The following is a 17,293-nucleotide window of genomic DNA, read 5'->3' on the forward strand; positions in this document are numbered from 1 at the left end:
AAAGTGCTACTTAGCAGGAAGGCAGAGACTATTTCTGATCCATCCTATAGTTGAAATCCAGCCTCATAGTATAACTCTTTGTGTTTTTCAATTACTAAAGCCTTAAATTAGTTTTAAATTTTACATTTCTATTAAAACATTTAGCACTATTATAAGTGTAGGAAGATGTTGTTTTTCTTGTACCATACTTTTGATACCACTTGTCTGGTTGATGTATTTACTTTTTCTGTTTAAAAAATAATATTAACACAAGCTCATTGTAGAAAATTCAAATATAGCAAAATCTAAAGGAGACCACCAAAGTGCTCCCACCATTAATAGTTAGCAAACATCATTCCAGTCCTCTCACTTTACATATGTGACATCATGGCATGCAGGCTATTTTGCAAAATATATTTTTTACTCTCTCAGCATTTATATGATGGCAGTATTCTTATGTCAGTGAAAATACCATCCTTTTGATGGACTGTGGAGTATTCCATTACAAGGATATACCATAAGTTAGTTCATGCTAACTTAATTTGTTTAATGCCTGTCTTCTTCATGCACATTTGGCCTATTTCCCATTTTGCCCTGTTAAAATACCCCTGCAGTGAAATGTTTTTGTATGTGCCAACTTTGTACACTGTCCAGTTTTTTCTTTAGGGTAAATTCCTAGAAATAGCAAGGGATAAAATGGAAACTGTTTAGATTTACCCAAAAAGTAGATGAAATCCTGGCCCCTGACCCCCGTTACTATTGGTTGGTTGGTCCTCACCACAAGGCCAGGAGCCATAGTGACAAGGTGCACACTGGAGTCAGTGTAATTTAAGGACAGCGCTGCAGTGAGGAACTGGTCCAAACTAGGCGTCAAGTGTCATATCTACAGCCTTTGACCTTTAGAAGGCCAATAATGAAGGTGGCTCAGCTGGATGAGATACAGTTTTCTGTAGAGGTGGCCTGTTGACCAATACAAACATTCCCTTGAAACATGCTATGTCCTGGGCCAAATATCACACCGGGATCTGGGGAAAGTCCCTGTATTCAGAGAAGCTGTGGCTTTAGTGGTTGAGCATTGTGTTTATAAGTGTTAAGATGTGGAGACTGCAGGACCTCAGCGGCCATCCTGCCAACAGCCTGATTTTATAGATGAGGGTTAAGGTTTCTCATTGTCAAGTCAGATGCCAGGCACTTAGCTGGAACCACAACAGGAACAAGAAGAACCCAGGTTACTTCACTCCCAATCCAGAGTTCTTTCTAGGTTGCCATGGAAGAAGATTGTTAGAGAAGCCTGGCAGAGTAGGGGTTAAGAGCACAGCTTTGGAGTCTGAGGAATTTACACTTAAATCTGGGATTCACCACTCTAACTCTGTGACCTTTGACAAGATATTTAACATCTCTAGGACTTAGTTTTCTTATCTGTGAAATAACCTCATAGGGTTAGTGAGGAAATAAGATAATGCTTTAAGATATTTCAACATAGTTCCTGGAAAGGGAAGTGCTCAGTAATGGATAAATTAATAGTAGCTCTTTTTTATGAACACATTCTAAATCATTTGGACCCAAGGTCATTGGGTTTTAGCGCAGTACCCAGGTTTACTAGTTCCTTAGAGCTCCATTCTTTGTGACCTTGTGAAATAAATGAAGCCAAAGTGTGTCTATATGTATTTTTCATGAAACTACTTCCAGGGATGTTCTGACATCTGACATAAACCTGCTTTCAATAGAGATTGTTGCCGTAGTTCTGTGGTGTTTTGTGTGTGTTTTTTTACAGCCCTTAGAAACTAAGATAAGGCAGATAATGGCTTAAGAGAAAGGGCTTATAATTTGGACATCTTAAACTCAGATCGACTCCTGGAGGTTTCTGCAAGAAATCTTAAGGTTGTTTACCATTTTGTTAATTTTGCTTTTCTTTTTTCTATAACCCTGCCTTCCCTAATTTGCTTGGTGTCTTCTCAAAATGATCCAAAATAAAGTTTTTAAGTCTTAAGAATAAAAAGTATTTCTTTCATTTTGGATTTTGGTTGTCTTGATTATTAAAACCTACATGTGTAGTGTTTCTGTTTTTTGAAGATTTGTGTGTTTTCAGAATACAAATGATATAAAATCAGTTCTTACTCTCAGGAAAAATAGTAGACTGATGTTCCTGCCTTGAAGCATTTAGAGAAAATGTTACAGCCCCTCACCTCAAGAGGTGTTTCACTCTCCTGTAGCATTGTACTACAGCTGGGAAATCACAGTGTGCTCACCATCAGTATGGTGGGGACTCAGAGAAAGGAAGTTGGAGAAACCTACAAAAAGAAAAGGAGTCTTGAACTCGAACAAAGTCTACAGTGTGGTATATCACAGCAGAGGCAAGAAAAGTTGACCAGGTCTGGGGAAAACAAGACTTTATACATGGGAGTGTCTGCATGTGTATGTGTGGATGCATATATGTGTGATGTGTGAACATTTGAGAAATCCTTCTACTTGTGTCTTTACCAGGCTTTCCATTTTCCTCATTTTCATATCTTCTCAGCAGCTAAATACAGAACCTTGCATGGGCTAGTTAACCTCAATTAAACTTAACTGAATTCTATTTTTAGGGTAACAATTCCCTGCCCACACACATACACTGTGACTCTAGTGCTATTCATCCATCTTGTTGCCAACAACAAAGAAGCATGTCCCTCCAGCTTGCCCTGTAGCCTAGGAGTGCAAGAAGCTGTAAGTAACCCTTAACCCTTCACCTCCAGGCCCAGGTTGGGAGTAGTCCCATCCCTAGGATGAGACCAGCGCTCAGATCCACTGAACTGACAGTCCTCCCGTCTATGCTTGCTTCCTCAACTACACACATTACCTCCTACGCAGTGTAACAAGTTACTGAAGGGCAAACATCAAATAGCTCTCAGTCTGTTTCACATGAGTGGTATTAGGAGGATTTAAGGAATTAAATAGACTTCCCAGGGAGGTCTACCCATACACATACACACACACAAAAATCATGAGCTCCCCTCCTCCCATACATACATACAACCAAAGTCAGATATGTTCAAACACAGGTATATGTAACACCTGACAGATCTATTTAATGAGCCCAAATGTAAGACATTACATTTTAGCTGAAATAAAGTCCATTTTGCATTCTAGAGAAATCATAGCCTAAATTGCAAGTAAATAGAAGCATGTGCCTATTTCTGTGTCACACACAGGTACTACACACACAAAGGTTAATCATTTTCCCCCAAGGGCTTGTAATTCCAGGAGAGCAATTTATTTTGTTAAATCTGAAGCATAACCAAGCCCTGTATGGCAGGTATCTGAGCACCCATTAATTCCCCACTCAAATCCCTGAGTAGTATTAGAAAGTTAGAACTATTGTTACCAAACTCTTTGGAATTCATTCTTTGGAACTCCATATCCTAGCATGTAAATGTTTAAGCTCATCTAGCTAAAAGAAAAAGTATTTTGTTTGTTTTAATCCCAGCTTCTACATGGGCAGTTATTTTTAATTTGAAGAGTAGCAGGTCTTGGAGACCATTAAAAGAATATATGACCAGTTTTCTCATCCTGATTAAATAAGGAAGAACACGGAAACAGTGTTTTTGAGGACATCTTTAGAAACTCTAGAAAAGTGTCCGATTGCTTTCTAATAATAAATATCAATAAGTTAGGTGTAAGAGTGACAAGACGAGATTCACTAAATTAATAATGTATCTTACTAATGAAATTATATTTCTCAGCTAATGAACTTGGTGAGGTAGGAATTATGAGTAGATCTGCAGAATATGTAAGAGAATCATTAGTTTACTTTTGAGGGATCATTCCCTGTAGAATATTTTCTCTCTTCTTTTTCATTCTTTGGTTTGCAGTTTCTCTAAGAAAAAAAATTTAACATCCTCCCCCCCCCCCCCCCCCCCCCCCGTTTTTCAGTGTTCGTTGAGTAAAACTGAAGCTTTGGGGAGGTGTTATGTTTATCCTATAGTTTCGTGTGCCTACCAATACACATACCACACAGTAACCCTGGGAGGCACATAGATCCTAAATTGAGAATAAAAAATAGATTAAGACTCTGTGTGTTTTTTCATCACCCAAAAAGCAGAATGTTTATCATCACTAGAAGTCAAGGTATTCTCCGTCAGGGACTCTTCTTTCTGCTAAGAGACCTTAATAAAACTTATTTCCTATGGGACTTTGCTTTAATCCGATGAATGCCTGAAACATGGGATACTAGCGTCATAGATACCACTTGATAATCACATAGATATCAGTTCCCCTTGGGAACTGAACGTTAATAATCACACACACTGCTTTACTAGGTGAGATTGGAAATTGTTTGGATTTCTGTTTGACCCTAATTATTTTTAGTCATTTTCAGAAAGCAGCAGGAACACTATAGCTTCCTTTTTCCAAAGGGGAGGATTCAAGATACTGTAACTTTGGGTGCATTCCCCCAGACATTTACATAAAAGAAGGGCACAGGTATCCTTGGATGTCATCAAACATAATAAGGAAACAGAGTGTGCTGTGAACAGCCCTTATTGTGAAGTCCTGATAGGTGCCCATTCCTAATCATTAGGAAGAAAAAAGTGAGTTTCCAGACTACTCAGAACAGATTACAGTAGTACCCCTTATTCAAGGTTTCACTTTCTACAGTTTCCATTACCCGTGGTCTGAAAATATTAAATGGAAAATTCCAGAAATGAACAAACAGTTCATAAGTCATGACTAGATGACCCTCCTTTTGATGTATCATTGTCAGAAGGTCATTAGTAGCCTAATGCTATGTCACAATGCCCATGTCATTCACCTCACTTCATCTCATGTAGACGTTGTATCCATCTCATACCATCACAAGAAAAACGGTGAGTACAGAACAAGATATTTTGAGGAGACTCCACAGCCACATAATGTTTATATCATATTATTAAAATTATTCTATTTTATTGTTATTGTTAATCTCTTACTGTGCCTAATTTATAAATTAAACTTTATTATAGGTATGTATGTATAGGAAAAAACATAGTATATATAGGGTTCAGTACTGTCCACGGTTTCAGGCATTCACTTGTGGTCTTGGAACAAATCCACCACAGATAGTGGGGAACTACTGTAATCAAGTCATAATAAATATCACAGCTTTAAGCATCCAGCTGACTACACTGATGTAGCTCAACTGAATGTTTACAGAAAATTAACATCTCACAGAAGTCCCCAAAATACCCTCTAGCTTTAGACATCAGTAGGATAATTGCAGTTTAAACTTCATATTAACCATTGATTTTTTTTTTTTCCATTCCTCACTGGGGACTTTTTTCAGTCCTCACTGAGGATTTTATTTCATTGAATTTAGAGAGAGAGTGAGAAACATCGATTGGTTGCCTTCTATAGGTGCCTCACTGGGGATCAGACCCGCCATTCTTCATTGTACAGGACCACGCTCCAACCATCCGAGCCACCCCAGCCAGGGCAACCACTGATGCTTTAAAACACTATGTACATCTGGCAGGGAAAGGGTGAGGATATTTACATTTGAAAAGAGCCTTTTTAAAATAAACTACTCACTTTAGAATTTTCTTGTATTACTATCCTCAGTAACAGAAGGAATAGAAGACTGGGAGATGACAATTCATCCAAATGTATTGAAGTTTATTTTAGAGCCAGAAAGACCCAGAGCAGCCACTGTCTTTTTCCCGCCCTCTGCCTACATTCTGAAAAAATCACACAGATTAGACAATAGTCTCAAGCCCAACATTTTTGTATGTGTTCTAGTAAATTCACATATTCTTGTATTTTGTATTTCCTCAACTGTGTCTTTGCTTGATCTTTTTCAATTATATTTTTCTATTACTGAAAGCTTCCTGTCCTTTCCTGTTACAGGATTATAGCTGGACAGACATCCGCTGCCCCTTTGAAAAACGAAGAGACGCAGCATGCGTATTTTGGGACAATGTCGTATACATTTTGGGTGGCTCTCAGCTTTTCCCCATAAAACGGATGGACTGCTACAATGTCGTGAAGGATAGCTGGTATTCCAAACTGGGCCCCCCAACCCCTAGAGACAGCCTCGCTGCCTGTGCCGCGGAGGGCAAAATTTACACATCTGGAGGTTCCGAAGTCGGTAAGCACTTTCTCGGTGTTTTCGTTTGGGGCGTGTTTTTTAAAGACGAGTATCCTGGCTTTCATATTTAAATAAAAGAGTTTGTGTCATATGTCCAGGTATTTTTTTGACATAATTTAAATGCGTATGTTACATTTTAGAGCCCATTTCCCTGAAAGCTTACCTTACTCACTTATAAATCATTACTTTACAAGAACTTAAGCTTCATGGCCAAGCCGTCATTGACGACATCTGGATTAGTTCTAGATTAGCTGTTTTTGATACATAATATTACTTGCTTTGAAGATTTCAGAGTTTGGCTTACTTATAGACCTCTTTACTACATTTGGGCTTTTAAAACTTGTACTATCTTTGCTTTCTTTGAATCAGGAAAAAAAACTAAGACTGACCTTTTCATTGTCTTTATTCTTTACCTTTTTAATGTAATGACTGGTTGTGTTATTCTATTCTTATTGATCAGAATGGGGCAAAAACCTTTCTCATTGGTGGATAATAATTCAGTGTGCTGTAGTGGTCTTTTCATAAGTGAATAATTTTTTTGTTTGTTTTATTTTTATTTTTCAATTACAGTTGGCATTTAATATTATATTAATTTCAGGTGTACAGCATAATGGCTACACGTTTCTATAACTAACAGAATGAGCTCCCCGTAAGTCTAATAATGAATAATTTTTCTAAATGAATATTCTATGTGCAGACTAAACACATGGTAGCTTTTACAAGTAATTGCTTTAGGTAAGTAATGGGCTGATAAAGAAAACTAGGAAGACCAAGTAAACCTAAAACATGGAATTTAAATGTTAGTCTTTTTATTTTCTTTGCTAATTTTTATATTAGCCCAAAGAATGTTTTACTTTTATTCAGCATATTTAAGTTTTCACCCCCTCCCAGATAAATGCAAGAAAAAATATGATTTCCTAAATGTGATTTAAAAGGTGACCTTTTCTCCTCTTTAAAAGCATTTTTCACAGACTATCTGATGGATCATATTTCAAATGCAATAAATGCTAAAAATAATAAAAAGTAACTTCTATAAATATGCTTTTTGTAGAAAGTATAATAGATAACTTCATTTCTTCATCATTTACTCTTAAGTCAGTTTTTTACTTAATTAGGTGTATGGTTTTTTTTCATATTTTATTGATTTTTTAGAGAGAGAAAAAGGGAGAGAGAGAGAAACATCTATGTGAGAGAGAAACACCATTTGGTTGCCTTCCATACGCACCCCGACCAGGGACCGAACCTGCAACCTGGGCATTTGCCCCGAGCAGGAATTGAACTGGTGACCTTTCAGTGCACAGGACTTTGCTCAGCCAACTGAGCCACACTGGCCAAGGCACTTAATTAGTTTTTTATATCTGTTGTATACTGTATATTTCCACCTAATATCAACCTGTTAAATCTGCCAAATTGGAAATGTTTAAAAAGTTAAAAGAAAGAAGTTATTGTTAGTCATGACCATTGTTTTTCCTGATTGTTACTCTCTGATCTTTGCTTTTCATAGCCTTTGGTTGCGGTTGAGAATTATAAGACAGTGGGAGTGGTAGCAAAGCTCAGGAGAATGGGAGATGAGAAATAATTTGGTAACGTTCTAACTTCTTTTTTCTTGGGAAGGAAAAAAGCACTTGATCTTTAATAGTATCATTTCTAAAACTTTTTATTGAGCTCCTATAATGTGCAGAAGTTTCAAAACAGAATGAATATATGTTTTGCCATTAAAAGGTATAATCATAGTACACCAAAAACATACAGTGATGCCTTGAGAGTAAAGTCAGGAATGGACCAGCATGACTTCAGCGCTTACCACACAACTACTGAGAGCAGTCAGGAAGGGGGATTATGTTAATGTGCAGTGGCTGTTATAAAATATTAAATGATAAGCCTCAGAATATTATCAGATAGTGGTTTTTACATTTGAAGGTATGGATTTACTATCTGTAAATAGTTACGTTTTTCCCCTCTATATAAACATTTCACATTTGGATAATTCCCATCATGCACAACTGGGCTTGAGGACATACATAAAATAGCTGATTTAATTTTCTTTTGAAATCAAACCAATTTCTTTTTCTAAAATTTAATTCCCAATGAGTCTCTCCAACATATCCTTCTGTGACTATTTTCCAAGGTCTATACCTTGAGTATAGAAAAGACTCTGTAACCCTAAATTCTTTCTTCCAGTAACTGACTCAGCTCTGTATTCAGCTCGCTCCAAGCCCCCCCCCCCACATCAAGCATGATGGTGCCCACTTCTCTTACAGGAAACTCAGCTCTGTACTTATTTGAGTGTTACGACACAAGAACTGAAAGCTGGCACACCAAGCCCAGCATGCTGACCCAGCGCTGCAGCCACGGGATGGTAGAAGCCAACGGCCTGATCTACGTTTGTGGTGGCAGTTTAGGGAACAATGTTTCTGGCCGAGTGTTGAATTCCTGTGAAGTGTATGATCCCGCCACAGAAACGTATGTATTAATTTAAAGGTCTATGTCACAGTATTGTGTCTGTACGCTTGGTGGAAGGATGTGTCAAAAGGCAGAAGGAACCTAACAGAAGAATTTAGCTCTTATATTAAGATGCACATAGTTTTAAATGTGCAAAGGTCAGGGGCAGTGCAGTCTGGGCCCTTCCTCTACAGTTCACACCTTAAGAAATGGCTTCAGCTTATACCCTGTGGGAGCCTCTCTTTCTCTTCCTGCTTGTAGGCAGTAAGTGTCTATGGATGGGACAGGTCTGACTGATTGATCAATCTCATGAAATATCTTTGTTTCAGAGGTCAGGAAATGTAGGGGATGAGGGGGAAAATTATGATCGGTAGTAAATTTGCCTTTAATTAGAAATATTATATGTTTAATTTGAAATACTAATAAATCATAACCCTAGGTATAATGCCTTTTCTGAGTTTGTGCTTACTAACTAAAGTATGTTTGGATTCATGTTTATTAAACAAAATTATTCTTAAATCAACTGGGAGTAACTGCTTTTTAAAAAGCAAAATGATAAGCCAGTTTTTCTGACCTTAATTAATGATGAAACCCACTGATTGTTGCCAAAGGAAATGTGCTGTTTATTGACTAGGAGGGGTGGTGGTAAATATAGTAACATGAAACTAATGAGATGAACACAGATGATATCCCAGTCAGACCTTTTGTTGATACTCAAAAGCATCCCAAGAACTTCAGTAAGAAACTTCACTTGCTTTTTGAAAGGATTGTTCTTCCTTTACCCCAGAACAAGTTATTGGGTAAATATGTTCACCTTAAATGTTTGTTACACCAAAGACCTGTACCAAAACTCTTGTGCTCAAATTTTATATTTAGGAAATATTTCCAGACTACAAAACGTAGCAGTCTTCCACTCCAGCTACTGCTTTTTTTAAAAATTAAGAGTAACAATTTAATTATAAAATATGATCAGTCATATTTTAAAGGATTTAAGGAAGCATAATTAACAACTCCTGCAGTTACAGTGGGGTTTTTTTGCTCATATTTTGCTCAACTGGTTGCCAGTGTTAGGAATAGAGTTGAAAGCAATGTACCTTGAAACTTGTACTTTGCTAGTGTTGAGACTAAGAAATCTCTTGAGATCCTCAGATTTACTACTCCTTTCAAAATGTACCTTTGTACTTGCCAGAGCAAACGGGGATGCCTCTCCCTTATCCCCATCCTGCCATCCATCAGGTCAGCTCTACCTCCCCCATCCTGTCCACACCACCAGGGGCGGGGTACCAGCTGTCCTCCCTCCTGGCTCAGTCTCTGCCTTACTTCCCGTAGACCTACGCTCCAAGTGTAACACACACTGAACGGGAAACTGGAGTCCTGTTCCTCCTGCTGCCTAATTCTTTTCTCGTTTCTAAAAAAAATCTCTTAAAGTAGAACCTATACCATGTAAGTCCAGGCTTCTAAATTTTGAGACTGTTCAGGCAATATCACTGTAAATCAATACATTCTCATTCATATTAGCAGAGAAAAAGAATTAAAGGAATTCTGCAATCTTGATTTTTTTTTTTTTAAACTAGGTGACTATATGCAGTTTGGGGAATATTTAAACTTATACAACTTAGCATTTCTTTTGTTTTGTATAATTGAGCTTGTGTGTTAAATCTGAATTTTTCATATTTTCTTCAGTGCCCTTAAATTTTCCTAAGTGAAAAAAGTTGTGTGAATATAATTATCCAAAGCTCAAAATGAAAATTAAGTTATATATTACTAAGATCTCCTTTCTAATATGTGATCTGTCCATCCAAGTTATATATACATATATATATATATTTTTTTTTTTTTTCACTCCTCACCTGAGGATATTTTCCCATTGCTTTTCAGAGAGAGTGGAAGGGAACGAGAGAGAAAGAAACATCGATGTGAGACACATTGATTAGTTGCCTCTTGCACACGCCCCAACAAGAGCCAGAATCGAACCTGAGACCCTTCAGTCCGAGGGCTGATGCTCTAACCGCTGAGAAAAACTAACTGGGGCCCAAGTTATATTTTATAAGAAATTTTATTCCCAGTTTTGACAATTTCCTTGTGTTTTTTAAACTACAATGTGTTTAATTGGAAGCTATGAAATGAAACCTGTGCAGTCAGAATTTTAAGAAAACTGTTTTGGGAAACGTCCTTAATTCTAAACCTTCAGGAGACATATATATATATATATATATATATATATATATATATATATACACACACACACATAAAAACATGTTCTTTATACCATAGACATATCTGAAGAAGAGAGGTATACACACACACACACACACATATATATATATAGAGAGAGAGAGAGAGAGAGAGAGAGAGAGAATTTTCCAAGTCAAATACTATTTTAACGCACTTTGACAGCCCACTCTATAAAGCTCACTGCATGGAGAGCCATGGAGACCTGATGCTGACTCTCCCACTTCCAAGCTGTGTACTGGTCTTTTCACCTGGATGAGCATGTGTGTTTATCCTGAAAAACAGGAGCAGTGTTGCCCACCTCACCTTACAGAGTGCTCTGAGAATGGAAGTGGTGGCTGCCAAACCGTTTTTTAAAAATAAATAAGGCGCGGCCGGGCATGGCTCAGTGATTGAGCATCGACCTAGGATCCAGGAGATGGGGGTTCAATTCCCAGTCAGGGCACATGCCTGGGCTGCGGGCTAGGCAGCCGATCAATGACTCTCTCATCGTTGATGTTTCTATCTCTCTCTCCCCCTCCTTTCCTCTCTCTGAAATTAATAAAGATATGTTTAAAAATAAATAAATATGAGGCATCAAAAAAGTTGCTACTATTTCATAGTCAATCAGTATGCCTTAGTTATGTTTTGAAAAGTTACATATATTACATTGTTTAAGAGGTAGAAGTAACCATATTAGAGAGTTAAAGCTTACGCCAGATTTTTCTTTTGTTGTTTGGAGTATTTTGGTTATTAGCTGTTAAGAACACAAGCCTGTGTGCCAGTACCACCTTCACAAACACAAATGTCAGTTTTGTGTATATGGGAGTATATGCAAAAGAAGGGATTGAATCTCATAGAAAGAAGTAGCTAACCACATTGTCTATGATGTGTATGTCTATGATGCTGTTACCTGTGAATCAGTGTCCTTCAACACTTGTATCCACATTTATATTCTTAATCTCAGTATTTGTAGTAGTGGCTGTGAACACAGCAACATACTAATAAGTTATTAAACTCGACAGAATGATAGTACGTTTGTTGCTAGAGCTGGCTAAAGTTCTGAGTGTAAATTTGAAGATGAACATGTGAATAGTAACGGATACTACTAATTTGCTGATTGCTAGAGGTCCATGATAAGTTTGTTTTACTTATTTATGCATAAATATTATTTAAAAGCACATGTGACAGTGTTCCTGCTTTATAGTCTCTTATGTACCTTTCCCTTGTTTTTTGTTACCATTTTACAAGTTATTGTGAACTAAGGGAAATGAATTTCTTCCAAAGACATCTTAATAGTCTCCAGATATGCTCTATGTCTCATATCCTATCAGAGTTGAAGGGAGTAAAATCTTTTATTTACCCACCTATAAATAAATTACTCAGAACCACTGTTAAGGTTTGTTTTCTAGCCTTCCAGGTGTGTGTGTGTGCATGTGCATGTGTACACATATGTGACTGGTAAGTGAGCACTTAGTTGGGATAACAGATCTTTCTTATAAATTAGTATGAGTCCTATTACTGCCTGTGAACAGGACCCTAAAAACTTTCTTTTATTTTTTCAGATGGACTGAGCTATGTCCAATGATTGAGGCCAGGAAGAATCATGGGCTGGTGTTTGTAAAAGACAAGATATTTGCTGTGGGTGGTCAGAATGGCTTAGGTGTGTGATGTTAACTCACTGTTCAACTTTCCCAATGAGTTTGCTGATATTTCCTTATCTTAAATTATGGAAACACTTAAATTATAGAAGACAAAATAACTTCTTTCCCTCTCCTGTTTCTACTCATTGCTATTTTCCATAAATTGCTGAAAGACTAATAGTAGAGGGACAAAGTGGACATTTGAATAATTATAATTAAAGTTAATTAGAAGAAAAATCCACAGATGGTTTACTTTTGTATTTTTCTAGAACAAATAGAAAATATTTAATTTTATAGAATTAATTTCTATAAATTTCTGTTGTGTTAAGGTAAGAATAAGAATTTCAATGGTAGATATGTGGGCATTATAAAATTCTTACACCTTTCCTGCATGCTTGAAAATTTTCATGATAAATTGTTGGGAAAATGAAAAGAATTATTACTTTAAGAGATCTTTTTAAAATTGTTCATATAGTTCATGTTTGTTCTTTTGAAGGTGGTCTGGACAATGTGGAATATTATGACATTAAATTAAATGAATGGAAGATGGTCTCACCGATGCCGTGGAAGGGTGTAACAGTGAAGTGTGCAGCAGTTGGCTCTATAGTTTATGTCTTGGCTGGTTTTCAAGGTGTGGGTCGGTTAGGACACATCCTTGAATATAACACTGAAACAGACAAATGGTTTGCCAACTCCAAAGTTCGAGCTTTTCCAGTAACAAGTTGTTTAATTTGTGTTGTTGATACTTGTGGAGCAAATGAAGAAACCCTTGAAACATGAAAAATGAGTGGACTTCACGACTCACCGGAGACTCAAAAATATGGCCACCAGTACTTTGTTCCCAGAGTTTGGTTACAAAGTTTTAGTTTGGTGGTGTTTTTTTATTTTAAGGAAGTTTCAAGTAAAGAAAGATCCCTATAAAATAGATTTTTATATGAATTTCCTTAATTCAAAGACCACATTTTAGCTGCCCACATAATCATGAACATATCTAGCAAGAAAACTTGAAAAATACTAAGCATTTGGTGAAACAATGAATTCTTAAATGAATTTCACATATGTAGCTGTGACTATATGGGGGGGTGCTCATCAGTGAAACAATCTCGTCTTAGCTCTAGATTCTATTTTCATACATCACAGAAGTGCTGTGTAGTTAGGTCTGTTTGTTTCAGTTCAGTCAAGAACTAAGAAATAGTATGGAGCAGCTTAGTCTTCCATAATTTTGCTTGTCTTCATTTGTCCTGTTTAGTGCCAAATGTGTTCTATTTTTAAAAGCAAGACAGAGAGAGTTGAGGCATGCACATACTCTCTCACAGATTTCATAATCGCATTTTGGGACTTAAAAATGTACCAAACTCCTGATGAAATATATCCAATCCAATTAAATATATTCCATCTTTTAGACAGAAATGTCAAGCTTAGCACCCATCATTAATTTATATCGCTGTTTTACCCAGTGCTTAAAAAATGATGTCTCTTCAGTCCTCACTTTAAATAAAATCCAATTATAAAAGGAAGGATTGGCTAGCCAAAAATAAAGCTATTTAGAGCAAATTTATAGGTCAGTAAGCTAGCACTGATAGTTATACAATATCATTGTTGACTTTGAACTTCTTATGGATTAAAAAGTACATGATTTCTTTCCCTCAGCAAGACACATCAGAGATATTTGCCCCTTTTGTATCTAAAAGTTTTGTGATAATTTGAATTGAATATTTGTCCTCTCATATTAATTGCTTTTCTGTGGTCAATAAGTCTTTTACAAACCTGTCTACTCATTTCTTTCCTACTTAGTTTTTCCCTTTACATTATGAAATGTATGGAATGAGCCATGTAAAGCTGTCACCATCAATGTTTTTATCTGGTAATATTAAATATTTTTTAAATTAAAATACACTGCTTAGTTCTATTCGCTCTTTATTTTAGATGTGTTAGATAGTAATTGTTTTTAAAATTTGTGAAGTAGTGTTTCTATTTTCATTTTCATTGTTTTCTTTATATGAAAGTTGTATAATCTTAAACACTAAAAATGTTTAAATGAAAATGGAATTGTAAAAAGCATAATGATATATTTCTATTTATGTAGGCTTTTTTATGTACATAATAGCTTTATTGAGATATAATTTACATATCAAGTAATTCACCACTTAAAGTGTACCATTTAGTGGTCTTTAATATATTCATAGAGTTGTGCAACTGTCACCACAATTTTGGAACATTTTCATTACCACAAAAAGAAACCCCATACTCATTAGCAGTCACTCCCCATCTCCCCCATGTATTAGTTCCCTATGGCTCCTAGAACAAATAACCACAAACTTGGTGGCTTAAAATGGCAGAAATTTATTCTTCCTCAGCTCAGGAGGCCAGAAGTCCTGCATCAGGTGTTGTCAGGGTTGCTTCCCTTTGGAGGCTGAGGCGGAAATCCCCCAAGCCTCTCCCCTGGCTTCTGGTGGCTGCCGGCATCCTTGTTCGTTGGCCTATAACTGCCTCACTTCATTCGCTGCCTCTGTCTTTACATGGCCTTCCCAGTGCGTCTCTCTGTGGCTTTCCGTGGTGTTATAAGGACAACAGTCCTTGGATTTAGCCCCCCCGCCACATCCAGTATCACCTCATCTAAACTGATGACATCTGCAAAGACCCTTTTTCCAGATAAGGTCACATTTGGAAGTTCTGGGTGGACGTGAATTTTGGGGAGGCATTATTCAACCCAGTCATATCCTGCAAACACCCAGCTCTGGGTAACCATTAATCTTCCTCTAGGTTTGCCCACTCTGAACATTTTTATCTTGGGTATTGAATTTTTCACTCCATTGGGGGGAAAAAGGTGTCATGAGAAAACATAAATCTCCATTGAGGAATGTCTACAAAATAACAAGCTATAATCTTTACTAGTGTTAAGGTCATGAGAGTCAAGGAAAGACTGAGAAAATGTTCCAGAATGAAGGAGATTAAAGAAATATGAGTAAGGCAATATATGGTCAATTAACATAAGACAGAGGAGGCAAGAACATACGATAGGGTAAAGACAGCCTATTCAATAGATGCTGCTGGGAAAATGGGACAGATACGTGCAAAAACATGAAACTAGACCACCACTTTACACCATATACAAGAATAAACTCAAAATGGACTAAAGACTTAAATGTGAGACTCAAAACCATAAAACTTCTAGGAGAAAATATAGGCAGTAAACTCTCTGACATCTCTCTTAGCAATAGCTTTTCTGATAATTCCTCCAGCAAGGGGGGAAAGGGGAGGACTACATCAAACTTAAACATTTTTGCACAGCACAAGAAGCCAACAACATGAAAAGACAACCTACTAAATGGAAGAAGATACTCACCAATGATACATCTTATAAAGGATTAATATCCAAAATTTATAGAGAACTTACACGACTCAACACCAAAAACTATCCCATTTTTTAAAAACAGGCAGAGGACCTGAATAAACACTTCTCCAAAGAGGACATACAAGTGGCCAGTCGATATATGAAAAGATGCTCAACAGCACTAGTCATAAGAGATGCAAATTAAAACCACAATGAGGTATCACCTCCCACCTGTCAGAATGGCTGCCGTCAATAAATCAACAAGTGTCAGGAGGGTGTGGAGAAAAGGGAGCCTTCGTGCTCTGTTGGTGGGAATGCAGACTGGTGCAGCCACCATGGAAAGCAGAATGGAGGTTCCTCAAAAAATTAAAAATGGAACTGCCTATGACCCAGTCCTACTTCTGGGAATATATCTGAAGAAACCCAAAACTCTAATTCAAAAGAATATATGCACCCCTATGTTCACTGCAGCATTATTACGACAGCCAAGATTTGGAAGCAACCCAAGTGCCCATCAATAATAGATGAGTGGATTAAAAAATGGTGATACATATATATACAATGAAATATTAGCCATAAAAAAGAATGAAAACTCGCCATTTGTGCCAACATGGGTGGACGCAAAGGGTATTATGCTAAGTGAAATAAGTCAAAGACAAACACCATATGATTTCACTTATATGAGGAATCTAAAGAACAAAATGAGCAAAATGGAAACAGACTCATAGGTACAGAGAACAGACGGATGGTTGCCAGAGGGGAGAGGGGTTGGGGAGCTGGGTGAAAAAGGTGAATGGATTAAGAAGTACAAATTGGTAGTTACAAAATAGTCACGGGGACGTAAAGTCCAGCTTAGGGAATATGGTCAGTATTGTAATAACTATGTCCAGTGCCAGATAGGTACTGGAAATACTGGGAGGAACACTTTGTATTGTCTAACTACTATGTTGTATACTTGAAACTAATACAAAATAATATTGAATGTAAACTGTAATTGAAAAATAAAATTTAAATTAAAAAAAAGAAATATGAGTAAGGCAACAATGATTATGAGCTGAATTCTTTTCCTTTGAAGGACATTATTGGGACACTTGATAAAACATGAATGGACTCTAAGGATTAGATAGTAATACATCGATATTAATGTCCTGATTTTGCTGATTGTATTGTAGTTAACTAGGAGAATGTCCTTATTTGTAGGAAATACAGTATTTGGGTGATGGGACATCAGGTCTGCAACAGTCTCAAGTGGCTCAGAGGAAAAAAAAAAAGTTATTTGTACTATATCTAAGTTTGTTTTTAAAATAAATGAGACTGATTTTATAAAATAAACTAGGTTGCACCATTTATTCCCAGTGCTCCTGTAGATGCCACGGCCCTCAAAATCCAAAGTATGGGAACAACTACAATAGTCAACCATCCTAAACCAGCAGTTTTCAACCTTTTCATCTCAGGGCACATGAACTCATTACTAAAATTCTATCACACCAAAAAAAACCAAAAACATTTTTTGCCTATCTAACCAAAAAAGGGGTATAATTTTGATTCATTCACACCAGACGGCTATTGTTGTGTAGGCTGCTG

At 36.9% G+C, this 17,293-nt stretch overlaps 1 protein-coding gene across 3 annotated transcripts in view; it reads left to right on the plus strand.

The window, feature by feature from the left end:
- KLHL7 (kelch like family member 7) overlaps nucleotides 1-14,271 on the plus strand; it is a 47,267-nt gene extending 32,996 nt beyond the window's left edge. For all 3 annotated transcript variants that reach the window (XM_016217031.2, XM_016217032.2, XM_016217034.2), the window contains exons 8-11: nucleotides 5,839-6,079; nucleotides 8,341-8,542; nucleotides 12,298-12,395; nucleotides 12,872-14,271. In XM_016217031.2, the coding sequence (XP_016072517.1) occupies nucleotides 5,839-6,079; nucleotides 8,341-8,542; nucleotides 12,298-12,395; nucleotides 12,872-13,155 (825 nt within the window). In that variant the 3' untranslated portion in view covers nucleotides 13,156-14,271. The remainder of the gene's footprint in view (nucleotides 1-5,838; nucleotides 6,080-8,340; nucleotides 8,543-12,297; nucleotides 12,396-12,871) is intronic.
- The last annotated feature ends 3,022 nt before the right edge of the window (nucleotides 14,272-17,293 follow it).

Source organism: Miniopterus natalensis, chromosome 10, assembly GCF_054644295.1.
Source record: "Miniopterus natalensis isolate mMinNat1 chromosome 10, mMinNat1.hap1, whole genome shotgun sequence".
NCBI lineage: Eukaryota > Metazoa > Chordata > Mammalia > Chiroptera > Miniopteridae > Miniopterus > Miniopterus natalensis.